The sequence below is a fragment of the Littorina saxatilis genome, linkage group LG1 (genome assembly GCF_037325665.1).
Source record: "Littorina saxatilis isolate snail1 linkage group LG1, US_GU_Lsax_2.0, whole genome shotgun sequence".
Classification (NCBI taxonomy): domain Eukaryota; kingdom Metazoa; phylum Mollusca; class Gastropoda; order Littorinimorpha; family Littorinidae; genus Littorina; species Littorina saxatilis.
This window is the reverse complement of record NC_090245.1, coordinates 11,832,391-11,856,515: the sequence shown is the minus strand read 5'-3', so window position 1 is coordinate 11,856,515 and position 24,125 is coordinate 11,832,391. Positions and strand designations below refer to the sequence as shown.

Below are 24,125 nucleotides of genomic sequence, written 5' to 3'. Positions count from 1 at the left end.
TTAAAGATAGGTTTCATTAAAGATAGGTTTCATTAAAGATAGGTTTCAGTGAAATATAGGTTTTATTAAACCGAGGTGGACTTAAATGTAAAAAGCATTGATGATTTTTTTTTTATTGATTTTAAGGCGCTTAGAACTATTTTAGGATTTGCACCATATAAATACACTTATCATTATTATCAATATTATTAAAAAAAAGCATGCATCATGAATGAGCCCTTGTTGTTACAGTTGATGGCAGGCACCAACTTCCTGCAGTCTCTCATCACCTTCCCCAAGGACACCATCAATGACGAGACTGTGGAGCTGATGGAGCCCTTCTTTGCATCAGAGGACTACCAGCTGGAGACCGCCAAGAAAGTATGCGGCAACGTGGCGGGTCTCTGCGGCTGGACCAAGGCCATGGCCGCCTTCTTCAAAATCAACAAGGAGGTCTTGCCTCTCAAGGTCAGTGGAGTCTGCACTTAAAAGACCGCTGGGTCGAAATATCTGTGACAGTAACGTATTGTTTTGTCTATTACAAACGTTCCAATAACTTACCTTTCTTGATTTTTAATTCGGCATCCCTACACTGCTGGGATCCTAGGCTGGGGTGCACGAGAAATAGTCCAACTGGGTGGGAACTAACCAGCCGCGGGGTCGGATTGGTTGAAATCGCACAGAATAATCTAAATTTGAACCAACCCAACGGTTGTGCCCCAGTCTTGCTGGTTCTCGTACACATCAGCTCTGGAGACTTCGTCACGTTCATGTGACGCTGACATGATATTTTGAGGTTCAACAAAAAGATACGATCCACAGAAAGTGTGCCCACTAGAGCCAGGAAATGGCAGAATAACTGATGCTGTTCCTGTTGGTCCGGACATATTGTTTGTGCAAGAATACCAGCCATGATGGTCGTTTTGGTTGAACTGTTGATTAAAACCCTTTGAGGCAGAACATTCACAAACATTAACTATACTAACAGCACTTAGTTATCACAAGGAAGATAATTGCGGGTACTGTCTAGGGGGATCCTCTATGTTCATAATTAGATCTAAATAAACCCCCAAAATGTCATGCAGTCGTGTGTGTTGTTGCCCTATTTCGATCTACATAAAACTCCAAAATGTCATGCAGTAAAGTGTGTGTTGCCCTATCTCGATCTACATAAAACTCCACAATGTCATGCAGTAGAGTGTGTGTTGCCCTATCTCGATCTAAATAAACTCTAAAATGTCATGCAATAGAATGTATGTTTCCCTGTCGCGACCTAAATAAACTGCTTAATATCATACAGTAGAGCTAAATAAACTCCAAAATGTCATGTGCGTTGCCTCATCTCGATCTAAGTAAACTGCATAATGGCATGCGGAAGATTGTGTGTTGCCCTGCATGCATGTGCATAAAAAGATTACAATTAATATACTAACAATATGTATGTTTTTGAAATGACAGCAGAAAAACTGGACTTGTGGTGGGTGAGATCTAAATGTAGTCCACACGTACAGACACAGTGGGTGAATGTTTGTTATTGTCTGTGTTGTGACACAGTTTTTCTTCAATGTCCACATTCACTGGATTTTTTTTAACATTCACTTTAGGCACACTGTCACAGCAACAACTTGTATGGAGTCAGTACACGAACTCGGGGAAATAACTCTGTAGGGTTTGTGGGGTTTGTAAAAGAGTTAATACTCTTGCTTTTCGTGAGGCAAGCTTTCTACAAGTGCTCCTTGTTCACGTGTTTCAGACACACCCCTTGCTAATGTCTGGCCTATAATGTCATGTGGGGAAGTTTGACTCAATAAAAGCAAAAGCAAGAGTATTCACTCTTCCATCACAACCCATACAAACCCAACAGAGCTGTGATTTCAGAACGTCATCTACTTAAAATGTGTACACTTGACATTATCACTGAGTGAGTGAGAACATTGGTGGACGGGTGCATGATGAATTGGGTGACTGACTAACAAACTGCGTCCGCCCCGTGATCGGGAGGTCGTGGGTTCGAACCCCGGCCGGGTCATATGTAAGACTTTAAAATTGGCAATCTAGTGGCTGCTCCGCCTGGCGTCTGGCATTATGGGGTTAGTGCTAGGACTGGTTGGTCCGGTGTCAGAATAATGTGACTGGGTGAGACATGAAGCCTGTGCTGCGACTTCTGTCTTGTGTGTGGCGCACGTTATATGTCAAAGCAGCACCGCCCTGATATGGCCCTTCGTGGTCGGCTGGGCGTTGAACAAACAAACAAACAAACAAACAAACAAACAAACAAACTAACTTATTTGTCAATTGGTTGTTTCATTGGTTGGTTGGTTGGTTGGCTGACTTTCTTGTTCGTTGTTATAAAAGTGAATGTTGGAAGAGAAAAAAATCTTTCCACAATTTGTCTGAAAATACATAGATCTATTGACTTGCTTGCAAACGAATGACTTCGTTTCTGGTACGTATAGACTGTGTAAGTAGAAGCTAACGATTGTTAGAACTGTCTTTACACCCCCGGTATAGGGGTGTGTATAGGTTTCGCTCGATGTGTTTGTTTGTTTGTTTGTTTGTGTTCGCATATAGATCTCAAGAATGAACGGACCGATCGTCACCAAACTTGGTGAACAGGTTCTATACATTCCTGAGACGGTCCTTACAAAAATTGGGACCAGTCAAACACACGGTTAGGGAGTTATTGGTGGATTAAGATTCTACAAGGACTTATAGAGGGACATATTAATGGTCAAAGGGAAATAACCACACTTGTTAGCAGTGCCTGCTCAGTTGGTGGCAGTGAGAATGCTAAGGACGGGGGTGTATTTCCTACCTCGGAGGAATTTGTTGTTAAACATGGCATCGGCCTTGCGTAATGCCAAATACGAAAGATATTACCTTTTTTTCCACCGAGACCTAATGTCTGCAAACAGAAAACAGAATAAACATATATCTCAAGAAAAACGGATGCAACAGAAATATGCATATACCAGAGATGTAACAAAGGCACCATGGTAAATTGCACGCTTTTTTGTGTTGTGCATTACATACACTTTGACCGGGAAATAACTCAATCAGTAGCGGCGCTGGCTTTAAACCCAGTTGTCGCTATCGGCGTGTGTTCGATCCCCACGTTCGGCGAGAGATTTATTTCCCAGAGTCAACTTTGTGCAGACTCTCCTCGGTGGCCGAACACCCCCGTGTGCACGCATGCGCACGATAAAGAACCCAAGTTCACAGCGAAAATCTCAGGGCTTGGAAACATGAATACACGCATGCAGGAAAAAAAAATGGGTAGCGCCGTATACTGTATGGCAGCTCGCTTTCCCCAGTAAAAAAAACCCAGCCCGAATTTCCATGAGGGTTACCTGACGGGACTATATGAAATCTTATTACCAATTCAGTGCCCCTTATGGCTTTTTGACCAATCAGGACGGATTCTAGGTGACCCTCTAAATCAGTGTTATAACGTTCAGGCAGGGACCCTTTTTGTTTATCACGCTAAAAATTAACAAGACAAAGTAAAAATGTAATTCTAACAACAATATCAGCGTGATTTATTCTAAAGAATGACACTTCAAATGCTGTCAGGTAAATCTAAAAAATACTGAAAAGCGAGTTTTGTCGGTGGGTGCGTAACGGAACAGCAAGGCACCGCCCATCGTCTGAGTGTGCAATGCCGACCGCTCACTTGAAATCTAAATGATCAAAGTTCGGAAAAATCAAGTGAAATTGCGCCACTCGCTTTACATCAAATGTATCTTTACGTCATTTCCCATCCGTCTGGAGTCGGTTCTAAATCTGTCGCTCTCTGTTAAACGAGAAAAAGCGAAGCATTCGAAATGCATGTTCAACATCGTTTATCTTGTGAGATTGTTGTGTGTCAAAGGCATTTTGACCTGTGAATATTCATCACGTCAGGTGTGTTACTTTGATTGGCTGACTCGGGTCACGAGAATTCTTTGACTGACAGGCATAATCAGGCAGAAGCGCTCAAGTTCCCATTGCGGCTGTTCTGTCTAATTCGCGGGGTTGCTTCGAAATTTCTTTTGGTCGAATTAAACGGTAATAAAACCGTTATTTCTAATATGCTGACTGTTAGCAAATGATAACAGACATGTCTCACAAACGATATCAGCATTCGCCTAAAAGGCTCATGCTTGATATCTTTTTTCTCTACATGTTTTGTTATCATTTGCTAACAGTCAGCATATTAGAAATAACTCATAGTATCTTTATCCTTATCCTTTTCTTCGTGACTGCATGTATTACTTACTATTCTTGTTTGTCTTCAGGCCAATTTGACCGTGCAAGAGGCACGTCTGGGCGTGGCCATGTCAGATCTCAACGCCGCCCAGGCCCAGCTGGATGAGAAAGAAGCTGAGCTGGCCGTGGTTAGAGCCATGTACGACAAAGCTATGACCGAGAAACAGGTTCGATCTTTTTCTCTCAGCAATATTTGTTGAATTAAGTGTTATTTCTGACTAGGATTGCATCATTATTGGAGAAATGCAAAAAAGCTTAATGGCTTTACATCAATGGGTGTAAGTGTATGTGACCATATCTGAAAGGTAAATATGCGCCGAAATGGCTGCAATCTACTGGCCGTATAAAATTTCATCTCACACGGCATCACTGCAGAGCGCCTAGAACTGTACCCACGGAATATGCGCATATAATTATAAGACTCATTGATTGATTGATTGAAGCCAGAATATATCCCGGCAAATTAGATTGCGTCATTATTGTAGAAATGCAAAAAAGCTTAATGTCTATTCACCAATGTGGCCATGTCTGCATGACGCCAGAATTTTTCCTGGCAAGATGAAGACAATGGTCTGAGTCAAGGAGTAATGACTATCATGCCATGGCGTTGCTTACTGTCACACCCAAACCATGCATTTAGACCATAGCAACGACTGTTTAGTCATTCTTGGTCTAAGATGTCTCATCCACCGGTGCCGAACATACAGCATCTATAGTTGAGAGAGGAGCGGACGAGCAAGGGGAAATTTAGCTGTTCGTGTCTACTGATGGGCGAGAATCTTCTTATCACGGAGATACTGTGGAAGCCCCCTGTAAAGACCCGATTTAAAATTTCCCCCTTTAAAGACCTGATTTAAGATTTCTTCCTTTAAAGACCCGATTTAAGATTTCCCCCTGTAAAGACCCGATTTAAGATTTCCCCCTCTAAAGACCCGATTTAAGATTTCCCCCTGTAAAGACCCGATTTAAGATTTCCCCCTGTAAAGATCCGATTTAAGATTTCCCCCTGTAAAGACCCGATTTAAGATTTCCCCCTGTAAAGACCCGATTTAAGATTTCCCCCTGTAAAGACCCGATTTAAGATTTCCCCCTTTTAAGACCTTGTTTTTTCAGATTTTCTGTATATAAACTCTGTAAATGTACCTCCGTTTTAAGACTCCCTCCTTTCTAAGGCCTGATGTGGTTTTCTTAGAGATCTTAAGTCTGATATTAATTGGAGGAAGTCAGCTTCGCGAAGTCTACTTTACGAAGCTCGCTGCACAAAGCTTCGGCACTGAACAGGACAGCCTATATGAGGGTAATGCGTTTGACTGTACAAGTTTGTTAGAACATTCTTCTACTGGAAATGACAACCTAAATAAATACACATGGTGTTGGCTTCAGGCTCTGATGGACGATGCAGAGACCTGTCGCCGCAAGATGAACGCGGCCTCCACCCTTATCAATGGTTTGGGCGGAGAGAAGGAGAGATGGACAGAACAGAGCAAGGAGTTCAAGGCACAGATTGGAAGGTGACTGTCCTCATTTTGTACAATCCAGTCCAATCCTGTACAATCCAGTCCAATCCTGTCCAATCTAGTCCAATCAAATTGAATACAATACATTACTATACAATATAATACAATACAATCCTGTCCAATCCAATCCAATCCAATTGAATACAATATATTACTATACAATGCAATACAATCGAATGCAATACGATACAATACTGATTGTGGAAACAACCAAAAATGTATTGTTTGGCTCATCACACAGAATAAACAACGCAGTTAATTAGATCATATCACATAACGAAAATCACACCTTAGTGCTTACATTCAGCTATCATGTCAGATAAGAAACACTGGTTAACAGTATACTTTGATCTCGTGCAGACTCGTGGGAGATATTCTGATCTGCTGCGGATTCCTGTCCTACTCCGGGCCGTTCAACCAGGACTTCCGTCTCCTGCTGAATAAGAACTGGATGAAGGAACTGAAGAGCCGCAAGATTCCTCTCTCGGCCTCGCTCAACCCCGTGGACATGCTGGTGGACCCTACCACTGTAAGCAGCCAGGCTGTTTTTCTTTCTGTCGCTCGGATGCATATTCATTGTAATGCGTCAGAATTCTCGATGTCGTCGTGGAAGTTTGGCGTAACTCGATTCTTGGCGATCTTGATGTTTTTTGTGCTTTAGACAAAGTACATAATTCTTTATAAGAAATAATCTCTTAAATGCCATGGACACTACATGATCTGACATTCTTTTATCTTTTTTTCCAAGTCAGATACAAACATAAACGTTATTTCATAATAAACATAATCAGTTTTGGCCTTCTCCTGAAAAGCTGTCTGAAACGAGTTACGCCAAATTTCATTGACGACGTCGAGATGGTCTTGTACAATTCAAACATTCGAGACTGGGTCTCCGTCTGTCAGTTCTGTTCTTTTGCTGTTTCCATCACCCTATACTGACACCAGAATGGTACCTGAAATGGTAGGTCTCTCTGATTAGCGGGTACATCCAAAATAAAGGCACTTTCCTTTCGTCTCTACGTCTAATCTGCATGTTTTCTGTAGGTGACCAAGGCGTTTGCACCAGAGACAGGATCCAGATTCAATGATTCTCACTAAACCATAAAAAGATATAAAACGTATGATAAAAAAAAGAGACTGGAACGCCAATCCAAACTTTGTGGCATGTCCTGTAAAAGTAGGATATGCACACATTGTGGCAGTCACAGGAAACCTCGTGTACACATTATATCATCTATCCTGAACGATATAAAGAAACCACAGAGAAGATTGCCGTGCAGTTAGCAATTAATTAACAACCCAGTAACCTTGTGTACTCCAGGTTGCAGAGTGGAACTTGGAGGGTCTGCCCAACGATGAGCTGTCCACACAAAACGGAATCATCGTCACCCAAGCAGCACGTTACCCACTCCTCATTGACCCGCAGGGTCAGGGCAAAATCTGGATCAAGAACCGCGAGCAGAAGAACGAGTTACAGGTGAGTGGTATAACAGGGCTTCATCCCTTTAGTTTTGAGACGAGCATTTGGCTTTGCCTTGGCCGCTAGGGTCGGTGTAACTTACACCTCTCCGCATCAGTCTGCCTTGAAGGTGAGGACGAAAGTGGGACAGATTGCCAGAACAGCGCGGTGCAGTTTCCTGGAATGAGGGTGCAGTGTTATGTATATGAAACTGAGGCGAGTCAGCCGCGACGGTGCCCGAGCTAAACATTGGCGGGTACTGGTCACAGCTAGGCACACGGCACTGTAGACATTGGCGGGTACTGGTCACAGCTAGGCACACGGCACTGTAGACATTCCCCGGCCCCCTCCCTTCACCTCTCTCTCGCCACCTTCCATCCTACCTTAGGTCTCATAACTTGCTTGTGCTGTCCCACTTCAGAGGCAACCTCGGGATCCAGTGGAGTGCTGATATCTTCTTCTTCTTCTTGTCGATCACTCAGATGGAAACGCCGGTTCTCCGCGCAAATGTTGCAGTGCGCTGTAGGTCGTCCAGACTGCCATAGAGCTTCCCTTGCACCGTGGTCGCCTCCGCCCAGATCTGGCTCCTGAGGCCATCGTGTAGTGGGCAAGTCTGCAGCAGGTGTTCCGTTGTCATGCTGCCTGTTTGACAAGGGCACTGGTCTGACTGGCCAATTCTGAACTTGGTGAAAAGGTGGTGGTTCATTCGGTTGTGGCCTGTCCGCAGCCTGAATATGAGGACCTGCTCAGACCTTGTGAGCAGGTGAAAGGCGTCGTTTTTGTTGTAGTGTGGGTGCTGCTGCAACCACTTTTTGTGTTGCTTGGCCTTGATGATGGTTTTGGCTTCTTGGAAGGTGGTTGATCTGTCATTCTGGTCCTTCGTAGTGCCCTCCTTTGCCAGAGTATCTGCGGCTTTGTTGCCTAGTATGTCGCAGTGAGAGGGGACCCATTGCAGCACGACTGTGTGGGCTCTGCACAGGGAGGTCAAGGAGGAGAGTGGACTGTGCTCAATGTGGGCTGCACCTGTCTGGAGCGCTACTGCTTCAGCCTTGAAGTTGGTGGAGTAGAGGACGGTAGCGAGGGAGATGTGTTCTTCTTCTCGACCTCCTGGGTACTTTATGTAGATTCCGGCACCACCACTTCTGACAGCCTGGTCGGCAGATCCGTCAGTGTATACATGAGTCCATTGGCGTTGGGGGTAGGAGTTGTGGATGTGTTCAATGGTGAGAGACTTCAGTTCAGCACAGCTCTGGGAGTCTTTCTTGCCAACGCCAGGAATACTGCAGCGTATCTGGGGTCTTCCTTCATCACTCCAGCTTGGGTTTTCAAGGTATTGGGGGATATCTTTGGGTTGCTGGTCCAGGATATCTTGGTGTCTCCTTTCCAACACCCTCGTCTGGTGGATGAAGCTTCCTCTCTTCAGTCTTCCTTTTGTTGGTTGGCACAGTCTGTCTTTCATGGGGTGAGTTGGCAGTCGTTTGAATTTAGCTGCCTGGGTGAGGAGTTTGGTGTCCCTTCTGTCTTCCATGGGCTCAAGGCCCATGATGTTTTCCAGCTCTTGGATAGGGGTTGACCGCATGGCGCCAGTGATGATTCTGTCCACCTGGTTCTGCACCTTGCTGACTCTGTCAAAATTTGACTTGGCTGCTGTGCCCCATGCCGTCACTCCGTACTCAAGTACTGGTCTGACGCTGCCCACATACATCTTCTTGGGGATTATAATTATTTGCTGCATCTGCACCCCACGTTGTGCCAGTTAGCTTTTTCATTAGTGCTAACCTTAGCTTGGCTCTGGCTTCGACTTTCTCTGTCTGCTGTTTCCAGGTGAGTCGCCTGTCAAAGGTCACGCCCAGGTACGTGGGGGTGTTGTCAGCCTGCAGCGTCTGTCCGCAGAGCTTGAGGTTGGCCTTCAGTTCTTTCGGGGACAGACTAAAGATCGTGTAAGTGGTCTTCCTGGTGTTGATGTTGATGAGCCACTTCTTTGTCCAGTCCTCAAGCACTTTCATCGCCTCTTGCATCCTGTAGTTTGCTGGAGTGCTGATATGATTTCTGCCAAGTCTCTTGAGTAGAAGGGGAAAGATGGCTTTGCAGCGACACTCATCTACTTGTGTCTCTCACTCCACCTCAACAAAACTGTGACCGGCAATGTTGTTTTTATGATCTTATGAGATTTTAGTCTGAAAGATCTGGCAGACAAGATGTTCCCTGTTGCTACCCCTCATTCCACCCTCCGAGACAGAGAGAGAGAGAGAGAGAGAGAGAGAGAGAGAGAGAGAGAGAGAGAGAGAGAGAGAGAGAGAGAGAGAGAGAGAAAGAGAGAGAGAGAGAGAGAGAGAGAGAGAGAGACAAAGAAAGAGAGAAAGAAAGCGAGAGAGGGGGATTAGCTTGATTGGAATGTCGTAAACTCTCTTCACTGACTTTAATCACACTACGTAAGTCAACTCTTTTCTTGTTTCGTTTTTGGATGGATACGAGCTTGGTATTTACACTACATCTGTTGTGTTTGTTCCGCAGGTGACCTCTCTGAACCACAAATACTTCAGACAGCACCTGGAGGACTCCATGTCACTCGGTCGTCCGCTCTTGTTGGAAGACATCGACGAGGAGCTAGATCCCGCCCTGGATAACGTGCTGGAGAAGAACTTCATCAAAGTCGGCTCCTCCCTCAAGGTCAAGGTTGGGGACAAGGAGTGCGACATAATGAAGGGTTTCACCCTTTACATCACCACCAAGCTCCCGAATCCTTCTTACACGCCTGAGATCTCTGCCCGAACCTCCATCATCGATTTCACCGTCACTATGAAAGGTCTGGAGGACCAGCTGTTGGGACGTGTCATCCTGACAGAGAAAGCGGTGAGTGTGGACTTCAATAACTGTGGAGGTGTTGATGGTCTCGTTTTGTATGCCGTATAGCGGTCGTAACTGTGTAAATACCGTGAACGTGTTCATAAGCTTTTTGTGTGTTATCTTGTGTGCAGGAACGGGGAAATTAGTGTGCGAAGTTGATGTCTTTAAATAAATGCTTGGTACTTAATAGTGTAGTGAGTGTTCATGAGCTACTGTGTGCAGGAACTTGAAAGTAAATGTGTGAAGTTGATGTCTTCTGGTTTGTTTATTGTTGTTTTTGTTTTGAGAACCCACGGAGTCATGTGAGACCGGTTTGGCATTGGCATCTTATTCTCTGTTTGTACTCGGCCTAATCTTTAAAAAGAAAACACTATTCAGATTTGAGGACATTATACCTGCTTGATACTTAATAGTGTTGTGAGTATTCATGAACTCCTGTGTGCAGGAACTGGAAAGTGAACGTGTGAAGTTGATACTTGATAGTGTAGTGAGTAGTCATGGTCTACTCTGTGTAGTAACTCGAACGTGAGCTTGTGAAGTTGATGTCTTCATATCTGCTTGTTACTTAATAGTGTTTTCAGTGGTCTGTTGTCCTGTGTGCAGGAACTGGAAAGTGAACGTGTGAAGTTGATGGAGGAAGTGACGGCAAACAAGAAGAAAATGAAGGAGCTTGAGGACAACCTTCTCTACCGCCTCACATCCACACAGGTAACCTCTTTCATCTTGTTTTATTGTTTCTCTTCTGTTCTTTTATTGGTCTTTGTACGATCAGTAGATCGAGGCAATGGTGAATGTTCTGGTTGTTTTTTTTCAAAATATAAAACCATAAACTGACCTTTTTTATTTTTTATTTTTTTAAATACGGTTGTGCAAACGTTTTGATGCTAGTGCTGGACTGAATCTTCCAACCACAGGCTTTCTTTCTGAATAGAAATGAAGAAAGAGTTATGCTTGGGATGAATAAGACCTTTTAACACGTGTTTCAGTTCAGCTCGGTTTTGGTCCCATGAGTAGGCCAAGGTCATTGAGTGGACATGGGGTTAAGCATCCATAAGGCGTCCTTCGAGGGCGGGGATGTAGCTCAGTCGGTAGCGCGCTGGATTTGTATCCAGTTGGCCGCTGTCAGCGTGAGTTCGTCCCCACGTTCGGCGAGAGATTTATTTCTCAGAGTCAACTTTGTGTGCAGACTCTCCTCGGTGTCCGAACACCCCCGTGTGTACACGCAAGCACAAGACCAAGTGCGCACGAAAAAGATCCTGTAATCCATGTCAGAGTTCGGTGGGTTATAGAAACACGAAAATACCCAGCATGCTTCCTCCGAAAACGGCGTATGGCTGCCTAAATGGCGGGGTAAAAAACGGTCATACACGTAAAATTCCACTCGTGCAAAAAACACGAGTGTACGTGGGAGTTTCAGCCCACGAACGCAGAAGAAGAAGAAGAAGGCGTCCTTCGTGGCTGTCAAGTGTTATTTCAGAGTGCTGGATATAAAGACGAAAATAAAGTTAAAATTCGGAATATAAGAAATGTGAACAATTTGCATCAACTTCCAAAGTACCCTATTGGGCTAAGATATATTTGCAAGATTATTCCTTCAGGCCATGGCGGTTCAGTGTCTTGTACTTGTATGTCCTAGAGGCGTAATATAGGTAAAAACAAAACAAACGTATAAGCATGAGAAATGTAGACTGTCTGAGTACAGTACAGTAGTATACCTGCGATGAAGGGACACCCTTAATTGGGACCAGCCAAGAGTGTCCCTACCTTGCAGGTGGCCTGTCATACAGGTATATTTTGGTAGAGATAATAGTCAAATGGACAACAGAAAGCGTTCTTCTGAGGGAAGTGTCCTCTTATCGGAGGGGCAACACATTGCAGGTATACCTCTGAACTGAGATGCTGATGCTGCTTTTTTTCCAGGGCTCCCTGGTAGACGACGAGGACCTGATCAACGTTCTCAACGTCACCAAGGTGACAGCTCTGGATGTGAGTCAGAAACTGGTGGTGGCTGCGGAGACAGAGATCAAGATCAACACTGCCCGTGAAGAGTTCCGTCCCGTGGCCACACGCGGCAGTATTCTATACTTCTTGATCGTGGAGATGAGTCTTGTCAACAACATGTACCAGACTGCTCTCAGACAGTTCCTGCAGCTGTTTGACAGATCTATGGCAAAGTGAGTTCATTGCATGTGTCATAACTGGTTATGTTTGCAGGGTGTGTCAGCTTTACTAGCAAACCGTGCACCCCGCTTTTTGACTTAAAGTTCTGGGTGATTGCTGGAAGTCATTGGCATTAAAAACGGACCAGTTTATAATTTGTGTGTGTGTGTGTGTGTGTGTGTGTGTGTGTGTGTGTGGTGTGTGTGTCTGTGTGTGTGTGTATGTTATTGTAGTACATGTGATATTGCCTTTCGGAAGTCATCTTGTCATGGTTTCTCTCATTTCCTCGTGTTTCTCAGATCTCAGAAGTCTCCCATTACTCAGAAGAGAATCCAGAACATCATTGAGTTCATGACCTTCGAAGTGTTCCGTTACGCTGTGCGTGGTCTGTACGAAACTGACAAGCTGACCTTCACCTTGTTGTTGGCCTTGAAGATCGACCTTCAAGGCAACAAGATCAAGCATGATGAGTTCATGACCTTCATCAAAGGTAGACATTTTTATTAGATTCGCTTTTCATTCATTGATTGCTGATTCCTAAAACTTCTTCTCCGTTGTATGTGAAGTCACATTTATGTATGTTGCATATGTGGCAATGCTGTCAAAACCCTCAGTTGCAAATTGGAACTAAGAAATCACAAGGCGGAGAGGAGGCTTAATTCAACAAGATTTTGTACGGAATGGTTTAAAGTGGGATTGCAGCCAAATTATTTCTTCAGCTTTCGCTCAATCACCCACTCCAGTCATCATGAAAAATGCTCCTATTCATCGAAGGGTCTCCACTTCTGCTCTCAGGTTTTGGTGGATTGAAGAGTCCTGCAGTAAAATGCTCCACTGTCATTATTGGTGCACCACACAGGCACGTACGCAGAGGACTCTCCAATACGGAATTTGGTGTAAGCTTACATGTGGTAGCCAAAGTATTTATGACTAAAGCGATGCAACCGCCAAGAGGAAAATAGAAAATCGTTTAGCTTGCAATAAAGGATGTGCGTCCTATTAAAGACGACCCTTGCTCTGTATGACAGGTGGTGCGTCATTGGACATGAATGTGGTGCAGCCCAAACCCCACAAGTGGATCATCGATCTCACTTGGCTCAACTTGGTCGAACTAAGCAACCTGCATCAGTTCTCTGGTATCCTCGATCAGGTCAGTTTTTTGCGTGTGTGTGTATGTGGGAGGGTGTGTGTGTGTGTGTGTGTGTGTGTGTGTGTGTGTGTGTGTGTGTGTCGGACAGGTGCTTGCATGTGTGTGTGTGAGTGTGTGTGTGTGTGTGTGACGTGTGTGTGTGTGTGTGTGTATGTGACGTGTGTGTGTGTGTGTGTGCATGCGCGCGTGTGTGCACGTGGGGGAGGGGGTGCGTGCGTGCGTGTGTGTGTATGTGAGTTTGTGCGTGCATGTGTTAAAAACACACACACAATTGAAAACTGTCTCAGCTGCTGTATCGCTCATACAAAACTGTCATAATAGCCGTGGAAGTAAAGGGGACAGAGAGAGTTTGGTCTGATCTGTATCAGATCTGATGTTCGAAGCTTTAGGTGATAAATATAATTGCCTGAACGGGACAGAGGGAGTTTGGTCTGATCTGTATTCGATCTGATAAAGCTTCACTGGTACATACACTCTTCAAAAAAAGTTAAGGATCGGTTGAAAAAACGGATTTAATTATAAAAAATTGCCAAAAAATTAAACATCGACATAATAATTAAAAGATTAATGTGTTTGAATTAACAAATGAAAAATGAGTCTTGACCTAGAATTTTGTTTGGCAGGCAGAGTTATTTCCCTTTGTGGGACTTCTCAAAAGCTTCTGCATTTTGGAAGGAAAAGGGTGTTTTTTATAGCCCCATGAAATTTGCGGAACGCATGCCAGGGTTGTGATGCACGTGCTACAACAGGGTCCTGGCTATGAACATCGCTCACCAGCTTGTGTTTAAAGGTTGACACGCTGACACAATTAAGCACAGAAGCAACATGCCCCCACGAAGAAAACTGAGCGATTTGGATAGAGGAAGGGCAATAGGATGGCTACAAGACGGTGTTGCTGCCAGGCAAGTGGCCCAGAGGCTTGCAGTGGCTCCCTCTGTCATCATCAGACTAAGATTCCATGCAACTGTAAGAGTGCAGGAGCGACAACGTTCTGGTCGGCCCAGAGTCACCACACAAAGAGAGGATCGCTTCATTCAGAGGCAGGCCATGCAACAAAGAATGGCTACGGCAAACAACATTAGGCAACACCTACAAGCTACCACCAACACTGTTGTTAGTGGTCAGACGATCCGAAACCGCTTACACAACGTTGGCTTGCGTGCAAGGCGTCCAGTCCGAGAAACAACCCTGACTGCTAATCACCGAGCAGCTCGCCGAGCCTGGTGCACTCAACATGTGAGGTGGCAACGTCAGCGTGGGCTCAGGTGTTGTTTACAGATGAGTCCCGGTTTTGCTTGGAACCTGATGGTCGCATCCGAGTGTGGAGGCGTCGCGGAGAGCGCTTCGCAGAAGGCGCTGTTCTGGAACGACAGCGTTTTGGCAGAGGCTCTGTGATGGACTGGGGAGGGATCAGCACACGTCTAAGGACACCTCTGTACCATGTAGTGGGCAACTTGACCGGTGTCCGCTACCAGGATGGGATCCCTCAACCCCTGGTCGTTCCAGCCCTTCAAGCGATCGGCCCTCGTGCGATTCTTCAGGATGACAACGCACCCCCCCCCCCCCCCATCGCTCTGCAGCTGTAAACACCTTCATCCAGCAGACCAGGGTCAACAGGATGCTGTGGCCAGCCAACAGCCCGGACCTGAACCCCATAGAGCACATGTGGGACGAGCTTTGTCGTCGGGTACAGCAACATCACCCTCCTCCTGCCAATCTGGGTCAACTGCTGCAATGGCTCCAGCAGGAGTGGAATGGAGTTCCCAGAGCATTCATATGCAACCTGATCCACTCCATGCGCCAACGATGTGTTGAATGCCTGGCACACAACGGAGGGAACACGCGTTATTGACACTGATTCACATTGTTGTGAATTCCATTTTCGAGGGTTGTCACGTTTGACACACTCTAGCTAAATTGTCGCTGCCGCGTTCGATCTTTGCTTTGTTTGTCATTACTCCTTGGTTGTTCAATTATATAATTTTAAAAAAATGAAAGAATTCGGTCTTGTCTGTTTTGTGTGGCGTGCTTGAAAAAAGTGATCCTTAACTTTTTTGGAAGAGTGTATATGGCCGTAGTGCTAGTTAGCTTTGCTGACCAACATCTTCACTCCTGACCACTACAGGTGACTCGCAACGAGAAGCAATGGAGGCAGTGGTTCGACAAGGACGCCCCAGAAGAAGAAGTCATCCCTGATGGCTACAACAACAACCTGGACGTGTTCCGTCGCCTGCTGCTAGTGCGCTCCTGGTGCCCCGACCGCACGCTGCCTCAGGCCAAGAAATACATCGGCGACTCCCTGGGCGAGCGTTTCGCCGAGGGCGTCATCTTGGATCTGGAGAAGATGTGGGAGGAGAGTGAACCCCGAACTCCCATGGTCTGCCTGCTCTCCATGGGCTCTGACCCCACCGTCAGTATCGAGAGCCTCGCCAAGAAGCACCGACTTGGTAATTAGAGTTTACAATGCGACTTAGGTTTTCTTCACGTATGAAAAAAATGCATTTTGAGGTTCCTCAAAAGCTTTTATGATGACACGGGACAATTGTTAGTTTGGCCTAGAGGGGGGATACAATAATTAAGAACCAATTAGAAACACAGATATCTGACAAGGAAGAGCAAATAAGATGTCTACTTCCCTTGTCTCACAGCCAGCATACAGATATTGAAGAACACGTTTTTGTATGTAAGCGGTAGTATATTCCTTATGAATCCAGAGGCATAAGTCAAGTAAGTAAGTCCAGTCAGTCCACAGAGTTACATCAGCCATTTCTGATTTTTTTTTCTTGCAGATTTGTATGCTTTATATCCATACTTTAACTCTCTTTTTTTTTTGGGGGGGGGGGGATGAGTTTAATAGTTTAACGTTATTTCCATGTTCTATGAGTTAATGTTAAATAGCCTTATTTGTAAGGACTAATCTGTGAGTAATCTAATTCCTCTCTGCGTGTTGCACAGAGTTGCGTGCCATCTCCATGGGCCAGGGGCAGGAGATCCACGCACGTCGCATGCTGCAGCAGGGCATGACGCAGGGCGGGTGGCTGATGCTGCAGAACTGCCATCTGTCCCTGGACTACGTGCAGGAGGTGATGGACAACATCATCGAGGCCGACCAGGTGGAGGAGACCTTCAGGCTGTGGGTCACCACCGAGGAACACCCCAAGTTCCCCATCAGCTTCCTGCAGGTGAGTTTTATGCATGTTAAGGTAAAAAGGGAAAGCCTGTGGGCAAGAGGGGGGGGGGGTATAGGTGTCTCTTGAGGCTTGAGCCATCTGTCAGGAGACCTTCAGGCTGTGGGTCACCACCGAGGAACACCCCAAGTTCCCCACCAGCTTCCTACAGGTGAGTTTTCTGCATGGTCAGGTTTGTGGAAAACTCGGGTAAAAGGGGAACGCTTGGGGGCAAGAGTGGGAACGGGTGTCTCTTGAGGCTTGAGCCATCTGTTGCAAAGCCAGGAGACCTTCAGGTTGTGGGTCACCATCGAGGTGCACCCCAAGTTCCCCATCAGCTTCCTGCAGGTGAGTTTTCTGCATGGTCAGGTTTGTGGAGAACTTTTGCAAAAGAGGAAAGCCTGGGGGCAGCGGGGAGGGGGGGAGCAGGTGTCTCTTGTGCCATCTGTTGCAAAGAGTCAGGAGACCTTCAGGCTGTCAGCCACCACCGAGGAGCACGAATTGTTCGTCTTGTGTTGTTTTATGCCAGGAATATGTGCAGTTGACATTTCTGCCAGAATTCGTAATAATTCCAAAATATAAATAATTCCTTTTTGTTTTCTTGAGAAATCTGGGAGCTTCTTTTACACTGTAAACCTTTTGTTTTCTTACACCAGTAATGGTTCAAGGTCATGGGTATGACTTCATCATTGTCTTGGCTCCCCTGAGTACTGAAACCACTGTCCACTGCCATTTGGTATATGACGAAGGGAATTCGTATAAAGCATTTGCTTTTCTTGTTTATTGACTCATTGATTTATTTTCTTGAATGCAGATCTCCATCAAGTTCACCAACGAGCCGCCAGAGGGCATCAAGGCGGGGCTGAAAAGAACGTACGCTACCATCACGCAAGACTTCCTGGACATCTCCAACATGCCGCAGTGGAAGCCCATGCTGTACGGAGTCGGGTTCATGCACACCATTGTTCAGGAGCGACGCAAGTTTGGACCCCTGGGCTGGAACATCCCCTACGAGTTCAACACCTCCGATTACAATGCCAGTGTCCAGTTCGTGCAGAACCACCTGGATGACATGGACATCAAGAAGGTATGAACTCGTTTTTGTTGTCAAATCTGTCTTCATGCACATGTTAAACATTACGGAAATACACACTGGAAAAAGTTTGTATTTCGGACATGTTATGGTTGTGCATGTGTCACAGGGTGACGCTTTAGTCCCCCTTGTTACAGCACAGGCCAGCTGTTCTGCAATGACGGAGTTGTCTCCCTGAGAAAATGTAAGTTTTACGCCCTCACGGCAAAGCCATTAGAGGCATGTTACACGGGAAAACCCGGCTTTGTATGACAATAAAAAATAAAAAAGTAGGGGGGGGGGGGGGATGTAGACAGCTGGCTGCCGGCTGCTAGAGGAGACCTACAAATGGGCTAGGGACCGGGTTGGGTCGTCTTGGGTCAGTGCTGAAATGGTTACTTTATTGGCTGTTGGCCGAACGGACACCCGGGCTTCATATTTTTGCATGCATGTATTCGTGTTTCCAAGGCTTGAGGCTTTCGCTGTGACCCTGGGATCTTTATCGTGCGCATGCGTGCACACGGGGGTGTTCGGACACCGAGGAGAGTCTGCACAAAGTTGACTCTGGGACACACATCCCGCGCCGAACTTGGGGGTTGAACCCACGCTGATAGTAACAACCGGTTTTAAAGCCAGCGCCTCTACCGACTGGGCAAACTCCCCCCCCCTCCCCCCAATTGGTTGGGATCAAGAAGTTCCCAGAGGGGGTGGTCATCCTTACGGACAGTTGTCTCCCTGCCAAAGCTTTAGCTATTTATAGTAGCTCGACGTTTTTTGTATGTCGGAAGACAGAATACCCTTGAGATGTGGGGTAGCTGTTTGTGATGGGGTCTGGCTGCTGATGTTCTATGCTCTTGGGAACCTCTGCATTCCCATAGGCTGCACTTTTCATTTGGCTATTAATTTAGCTTCACAATCTCAATCCTTTTTGACTGGCTTTGTCTCCAAAGGTGATTCTTATGCTTGGAGCGCTCTGTTACATACGTTTTTGAGTGTTTGTTGTTTGATTTTTTTATTGCGAAGAGGGAGAGCGATGTTGTTGTTGATTCTTTTTCACTCTGCACAGTTTTGAAGATTCCAATGCTATTGTTTGTTTCCAGGGTGTGAACTGGATCTGTGTGCGCTACATGTTCGGTGAGATCCAGTACGGTGGCCGTGTGACTGACGACTTTGACAAGCGTCTCCTCAACACCTTCTGCCGTGTGTGGTTCGGGGAGAACATGTTCCAGCCCAACTTCTGCTTCTACAAGGGCTACATCATTCCCAAGTGCGCCAAGATCGCGGAGTGGAACGAATACATCAACAGTCTGCCCTCCGCTGACACTCCAGAGGTCTTTGGTCTGCATGCAAACGCTGACATCACGTGAGGATTTCTTTCTGTTTTTGTTTGTGTTGTTTACTTCATCCAGGCAAAATGTGTGATAGAGTAATTGGCACTTGGATTATGTTGGTCGATTTATCTGAGATCTGTGTTGCTGTTTTTTTTCCCCCTTTGCTAAGGCCAAAAAAAAATATAGGTGTGGTTACGGTAACATAGCCAAAAAAAATAGGAAGGTAGGCAATCACTTTTTTTTTTTAAACTTTTTTTTCTAATGTGTACAAATTAAACCTACTTGACAGGGAAATAAGTGTGCGACTCGGGCGCTTTCGCTTTCATTGCGTTTTCTGCACTCGTTTTCTTGTGTGTGTTTTTTTTTGTTTTTTTTGGACAAATGTAATAAAAAGTTATAGGGTCGGCCCCTAAAAATAGGGTAGGTCGGGTTACCGTAACCACACCTATTTTTTTTTTAGGCCTAATCTCTTGTTATGCCAAAGCTTTGCTTATTGTTTCTCTCAAAACAAATCTTTCAGAGAAGGATCAAGAAAGGCTAGGGCAAGTTGTCCGTAAACAACCAAACATCCAAATACTTGCAACTTTTTTAAGGTGCAAAGAACAAATCGCCTATTCCATGCCCAAAATGAAACGAAACCCTGATGCCTCTTGAAGATTTCAAAGTACACTGGTGTTCCTCATGCAGTGTGGGAAAGATTGAACCCGGCAGCTCTAACAAAAATCATCCATGTACTTATCAGCACTTGGATCTTCTGGGAAGTAATCCATGTACAGTGGAACCGCCTTTTTAAGACTCCCTCCTTTTTAAGACCTGATTTTCTCAGATTTGGGGAGGTCGCTAGAGGGGGGTTCAACTTTACTTATGAGCATGAGAACTAATGAGTTCTTTCTCCCTGACCAGATACCAGAGCAAGACTGCCAAGTCCATCCTGGACACGATCCTCAACATCCAGCCCAAGGACGCAGGCAGCGGTGGCGGAGAGACACGTGAAGCCTTCGTCTACCGTCTGGCCGACGACATGCTCGGCAAACTGCCGGGCGACTATGTGCCTTTTGAAGTTGCTGAGCGCCTGCAGAAGATGGGTGCCCTGCAACCAATGAACATCTTCCTGCGCCAGGAGATTGACCGCATGCAGAAGGTTATTGTTTTGGTGCGAACGACCTTGATTGACCTCAAACTGGCCATCGACGGCACCATCATCATGAGCGAGAACCTGAGGGATGCTCTGGACTGCATGTACGACGCTCGTGTCCCCAACCTCTGGAGGAAGGTAATGGATTGAAGTTTTACCCGATTTCTATGAAAAATATACACGTGCAGAGTATTGATTGAACTTTTTCATGATTTCTTTAAAAAAATATATATGTGCAGTGTCTGATTGTACTTTTTCATGATTTCTCTGAAAATCACACATGTGCAGTGTACTGTACTGATTGAACTTTTTCTGATTTCTCTGAATAATATACATGTACAGTGTATGGCTGACCCAGACACTAGCAAAGTATTTGAACTTTTGAGCTTTCACAGTTGACGAGTTTTTGAAACCAAAAACCTTTGGCTCAAGAAATTTGGTGTGAGATATGCTCTCTAAGGTCATTGGTGTGTACAGAGCATGGCAAATCGAAATAATATACACTCCAGCCACACTCTTACATTGGATATTATGGTCATGCTTGCAAGAGGCTTTTAGTATCACGAAGATCGAAGCAACTGCATGAGAATGACAGCATTTGTTGCTAATACTGACTCATACTCTCATTTTCTTTAGACAACTTAGATTAGTCCATCTTTAGGGCGAGGGCCGGATGTAAAAAAGCAGATCACTGCTTACTCTATTACCGTCATTAAATAAAGAATTGTCATTGTCATTGTCCTTTCTATTGTACAGATCTCATGGGACTCCAGCACTCTAGGTTTCTGGTTCACAGAGCTGATTGACCGTAACGCACAGTTCCACACCTGGTGCCATGACGGTCGTCCTAACACTTTCTGGATGACCGGCTTCTTCAATGCCCAAGGATTCCTCACTGCCATGAGACAGGTATGAGTCATGTGACACCCGCTTTGGTCCCAACACTAAGAGCATTGCTTTTGAGAGTCACAGGAAAGAACATGCTGTGTGACCCCCCAATTTAAATGACCTCCTGGCTTTTAAGACCTTGCTTTTTCAGACTTTCTTTTGATAACCTCTGTAAATTTACCTTCATTTTCAGGCTCCCTCTATTTTAAGATTTGTTAAAATAGAATTTGGGAGGTGGATGACTGGGAGCAGAGCCTTCAGGCATGTCTGTGCATCAGCAGCTTGTGTAAATTATCAAGAAGAGTGTTGTGAACGTAAACCACGCCTTAACAGCTGAATGATCTCAGGTTCCAATATTAGCACTTATTGCGTGGTTAGTACAAATTGTGTGGGTTACTGTGTGCATGCATTTCCTACTGCGGGATTCCAGTATTTTAGAAAGATGCATGCGTGCACACATGCTATAACATCATTTAGTACACTCTTTGATTTCAATTTATGTTCCTTATATGGTCAAACGCGTCACTTTTAATTGCCATATGTGGTCAAAGGTGGTATAGCCTCGAACCCCATAAGTGACTAAGTGATTTTGATACCAAACAAAGACATTCTCTCGGGATTCCCAACGTCAGTTAAAGATAAAACATAGTTTAATCACTATGGCACAGAAAAGGCAATCCCTCCAGTGATATAGTGCTTGAAGAGTACAGCGAATTTCAGCCATTACAATGTGAGTTTTTTTCATTCCCTTTGCAGGAGGTGACGCGTGCACACAAGGGCTGGGCCCTGGACAACGTGATCCTGCAGAACGACGTCACAAAGTACATGAAGGATGACATCAACCAGCCACCATCGGAGGGCGTCTACGTCTACGGCCTCTACCTGGAGGGCGCCGGCTGGGACCGCAGAGGTAGCAAGCTGATCGAGTCCAAGAACAAGGTTCTCTTCGAGAGCATGCCCGTCATCCACATCTATGCCAAGGACGTTGCTGCTCCAGACGCCAGGATGTACACCTGCCCTATCTACAAGAAGCCTCGGCGTACAGATCTCACCTACATCGCTGATGTCATGCTGAGAACCACGCAGTCTCCAGACCACTGGATCCTGCGTGGTGTTGCCCTGCTGTGCGACATCAAGTAAACCCTCAGCTTTTTGGCCCCTGGGCCGAGGTGCACGAGAAAGTTACCAACCGGGTGTGAGTCAGCTGCGGTGTTGGGTTGGTTGAAATTGAGATTTGTTGAGATTTCAACGAATCAGAATCCAAGGTTTGTTCTCCACCATTTTAGTGGCACACACTTTTGGTTCGTTCACCTCAGCCTTGGGTCTTAAACCACTACCACAACGGACAGACGCAGTTAAAACATTTTTCCTTATTTGTTTTGTGGGTTGTTCATTTTTGTGTGTGTGTATGGAAAGAGAAATGATTCGTTAAAATAAACTGTGAGTGATTAAAGAAGTAATGGACTGTCTTGATGCTGGGTTTTTATGCTTCCTGGATGTTTGAAAGTGAAACCCGGAGACACAATGTGTCTTAAGTTGACTTCAGTATGAAACCCTTTTGGTACAAGAACAAAAGCGCCTGTGAACGAAAACTTTTTATGTAAAATTTGAAAACAACAAATTGATCTACAGATACAGATGAATTATTGTCAATTTGTAGAGATGTGGAAAATACATGTATACCAGATTTTATTTTCTTACGTATGCAAGTGTAGTTTGAAGTACATGTCTGTTGTTTCATAATGAATGAGGTCTGTGATACATTTTGGTTTTATGGCTGTCTACTTTGAGACTAAGATAATGGCGACTGAACTATATTGACACACAATTTTACAAGTGGAAATGTGTGTAATGTGTCAATATAACAAGCATTTTGCCCTTGTAATATTGTCATTGTATAACCTGCTTTCCATGGAACTACCCCCTTTTCACTTTCACATGTTAAAATTACAAAAAAATATAGCTTACACAGCTTATATTTTTACAGTAGTTTTGTCTTGAAATAGCTTCATGTTTTTTTTCACATTTACAATTGGTCATTAATATGCCTCTACTACATCAGTTCTAAAAGTGTAAAACATCTTTCAACGCATTATGAATCCATTTATATGTATTCGTATTAATTATCTCAGCATTTTCATTTATTCCTACAGTATTTTAAAACGACATAACTATTTCAGCATTCCTATTGTAACTTTTGCCTTTTCTAATTTAACAGTATTTTGTTGTGTACACTGTTGCTAGGCAACGTTCCTACAATGCAGCATTTCATCTTCTCTCACCCAGTAAGATGTACACCAGCATTCTGTGATGTTCTGGAAATTTTGCCACCAGCATTCTGCATTCCGTCCATACTTCCTCTGTGATATATCTGCCATTTTTCTTATGTATGTGTCTGGTTTTTTTGATAATGTTATCTCCATTACTTTGCCTGCATGAGTCAAGCATTGTCAGTTTAGTTATTTTTATTTATTCATTAAATTGTACCATTGTTTACCTCTTACTTTTTTTCTAAAGTAACAGGCTGTTAAAGTACAATGTTGATTCACTGGGTAGATTTACAACTGGCTTTCTTTTTTTTTTTTAAAGATGGTAGAAATGTATATGTACTAGTAGGATCACCATTCAGTAAATGTACACAATATTTTTCTTAGCTTCTGTTTTTTTGGTGTATAAACCCGGTAGATATTAGTTAAAAATATGTCAACATCTAAATAAAAGTTAGTTATAAAAATAGCTATGTCTCATGTCTTTTTGTTCACCTGTGATCTTTTCGCAGCGATTCTTAATAGCCATGGAACCCCAATTCGGAATTTGTAGAAACATGGTTTTTTTCAAGACAGTCTTGTAACAAACGATATGAGAGTGACTAATCCGTAAGTTAAATGATAGCGGTGAATGCTTGATCATTCAACCTTCTTCCTGGAAAAGTTGACCCTGTAATTAACACTTTCAGGCAAACTCAAAAGAAATGTAAAATGATCAGTACAACGCACTTTGTGATATGGCTGACTGCCTTGCTAGCACCAGCAGTGTGTGTGTGTGTGTGTGTGTGTGTGTGCGTTTTGGGGCAACATATTGCATTTCTTGCAGATTTGACTAAACAATCACAGTACATGCATTTCATGAGTTACAAAATTGAGGAACAGTTAAAAACTGATATTCTGTATGT

The 24,125-nt window shown here is 44.6% G+C and overlaps 1 protein-coding gene across 4 annotated transcripts in view; it reads left to right on the top strand.

Moving 5' to 3' along the window:
* The window catches only part of LOC138962038 (dynein axonemal heavy chain 5-like), a 115,296-nt gene extending 91,607 nt beyond the window's left edge, over window positions 1-23,689 (top strand). For all 4 annotated transcript variants that reach the window (XM_070333735.1, XM_070333742.1, XM_070333751.1 and 1 more), the window contains 17 exons: window positions 232-447; window positions 4,257-4,394; window positions 5,611-5,738; window positions 6,105-6,273; window positions 7,066-7,221; window positions 9,718-10,056; window positions 10,654-10,758; window positions 11,971-12,224; window positions 12,510-12,700; window positions 13,239-13,360; window positions 15,486-15,807; window positions 16,316-16,542; window positions 17,342-17,614; window positions 18,700-18,962; window positions 19,834-20,203; window positions 20,822-20,974; window positions 21,710-23,689. In XM_070333735.1, coding sequence (XP_070189836.1) covers window positions 232-447; window positions 4,257-4,394; window positions 5,611-5,738; window positions 6,105-6,273; window positions 7,066-7,221; window positions 9,718-10,056; window positions 10,654-10,758; window positions 11,971-12,224; window positions 12,510-12,700; window positions 13,239-13,360; window positions 15,486-15,807; window positions 16,316-16,542; window positions 17,342-17,614; window positions 18,700-18,962; window positions 19,834-20,203; window positions 20,822-20,974; window positions 21,710-22,093 — 3,810 coding nt within the window. In that variant the 3' untranslated portion in view covers window positions 22,094-23,689. The remainder of the gene's footprint in view (window positions 1-231; window positions 448-4,256; window positions 4,395-5,610; window positions 5,739-6,104; window positions 6,274-7,065; window positions 7,222-9,717; window positions 10,057-10,653; window positions 10,759-11,970; window positions 12,225-12,509; window positions 12,701-13,238; window positions 13,361-15,485; window positions 15,808-16,315; window positions 16,543-17,341; window positions 17,615-18,699; window positions 18,963-19,833; window positions 20,204-20,821; window positions 20,975-21,709) is intronic.
* Window positions 23,690-24,125: the final 436 nt, after the last annotated feature.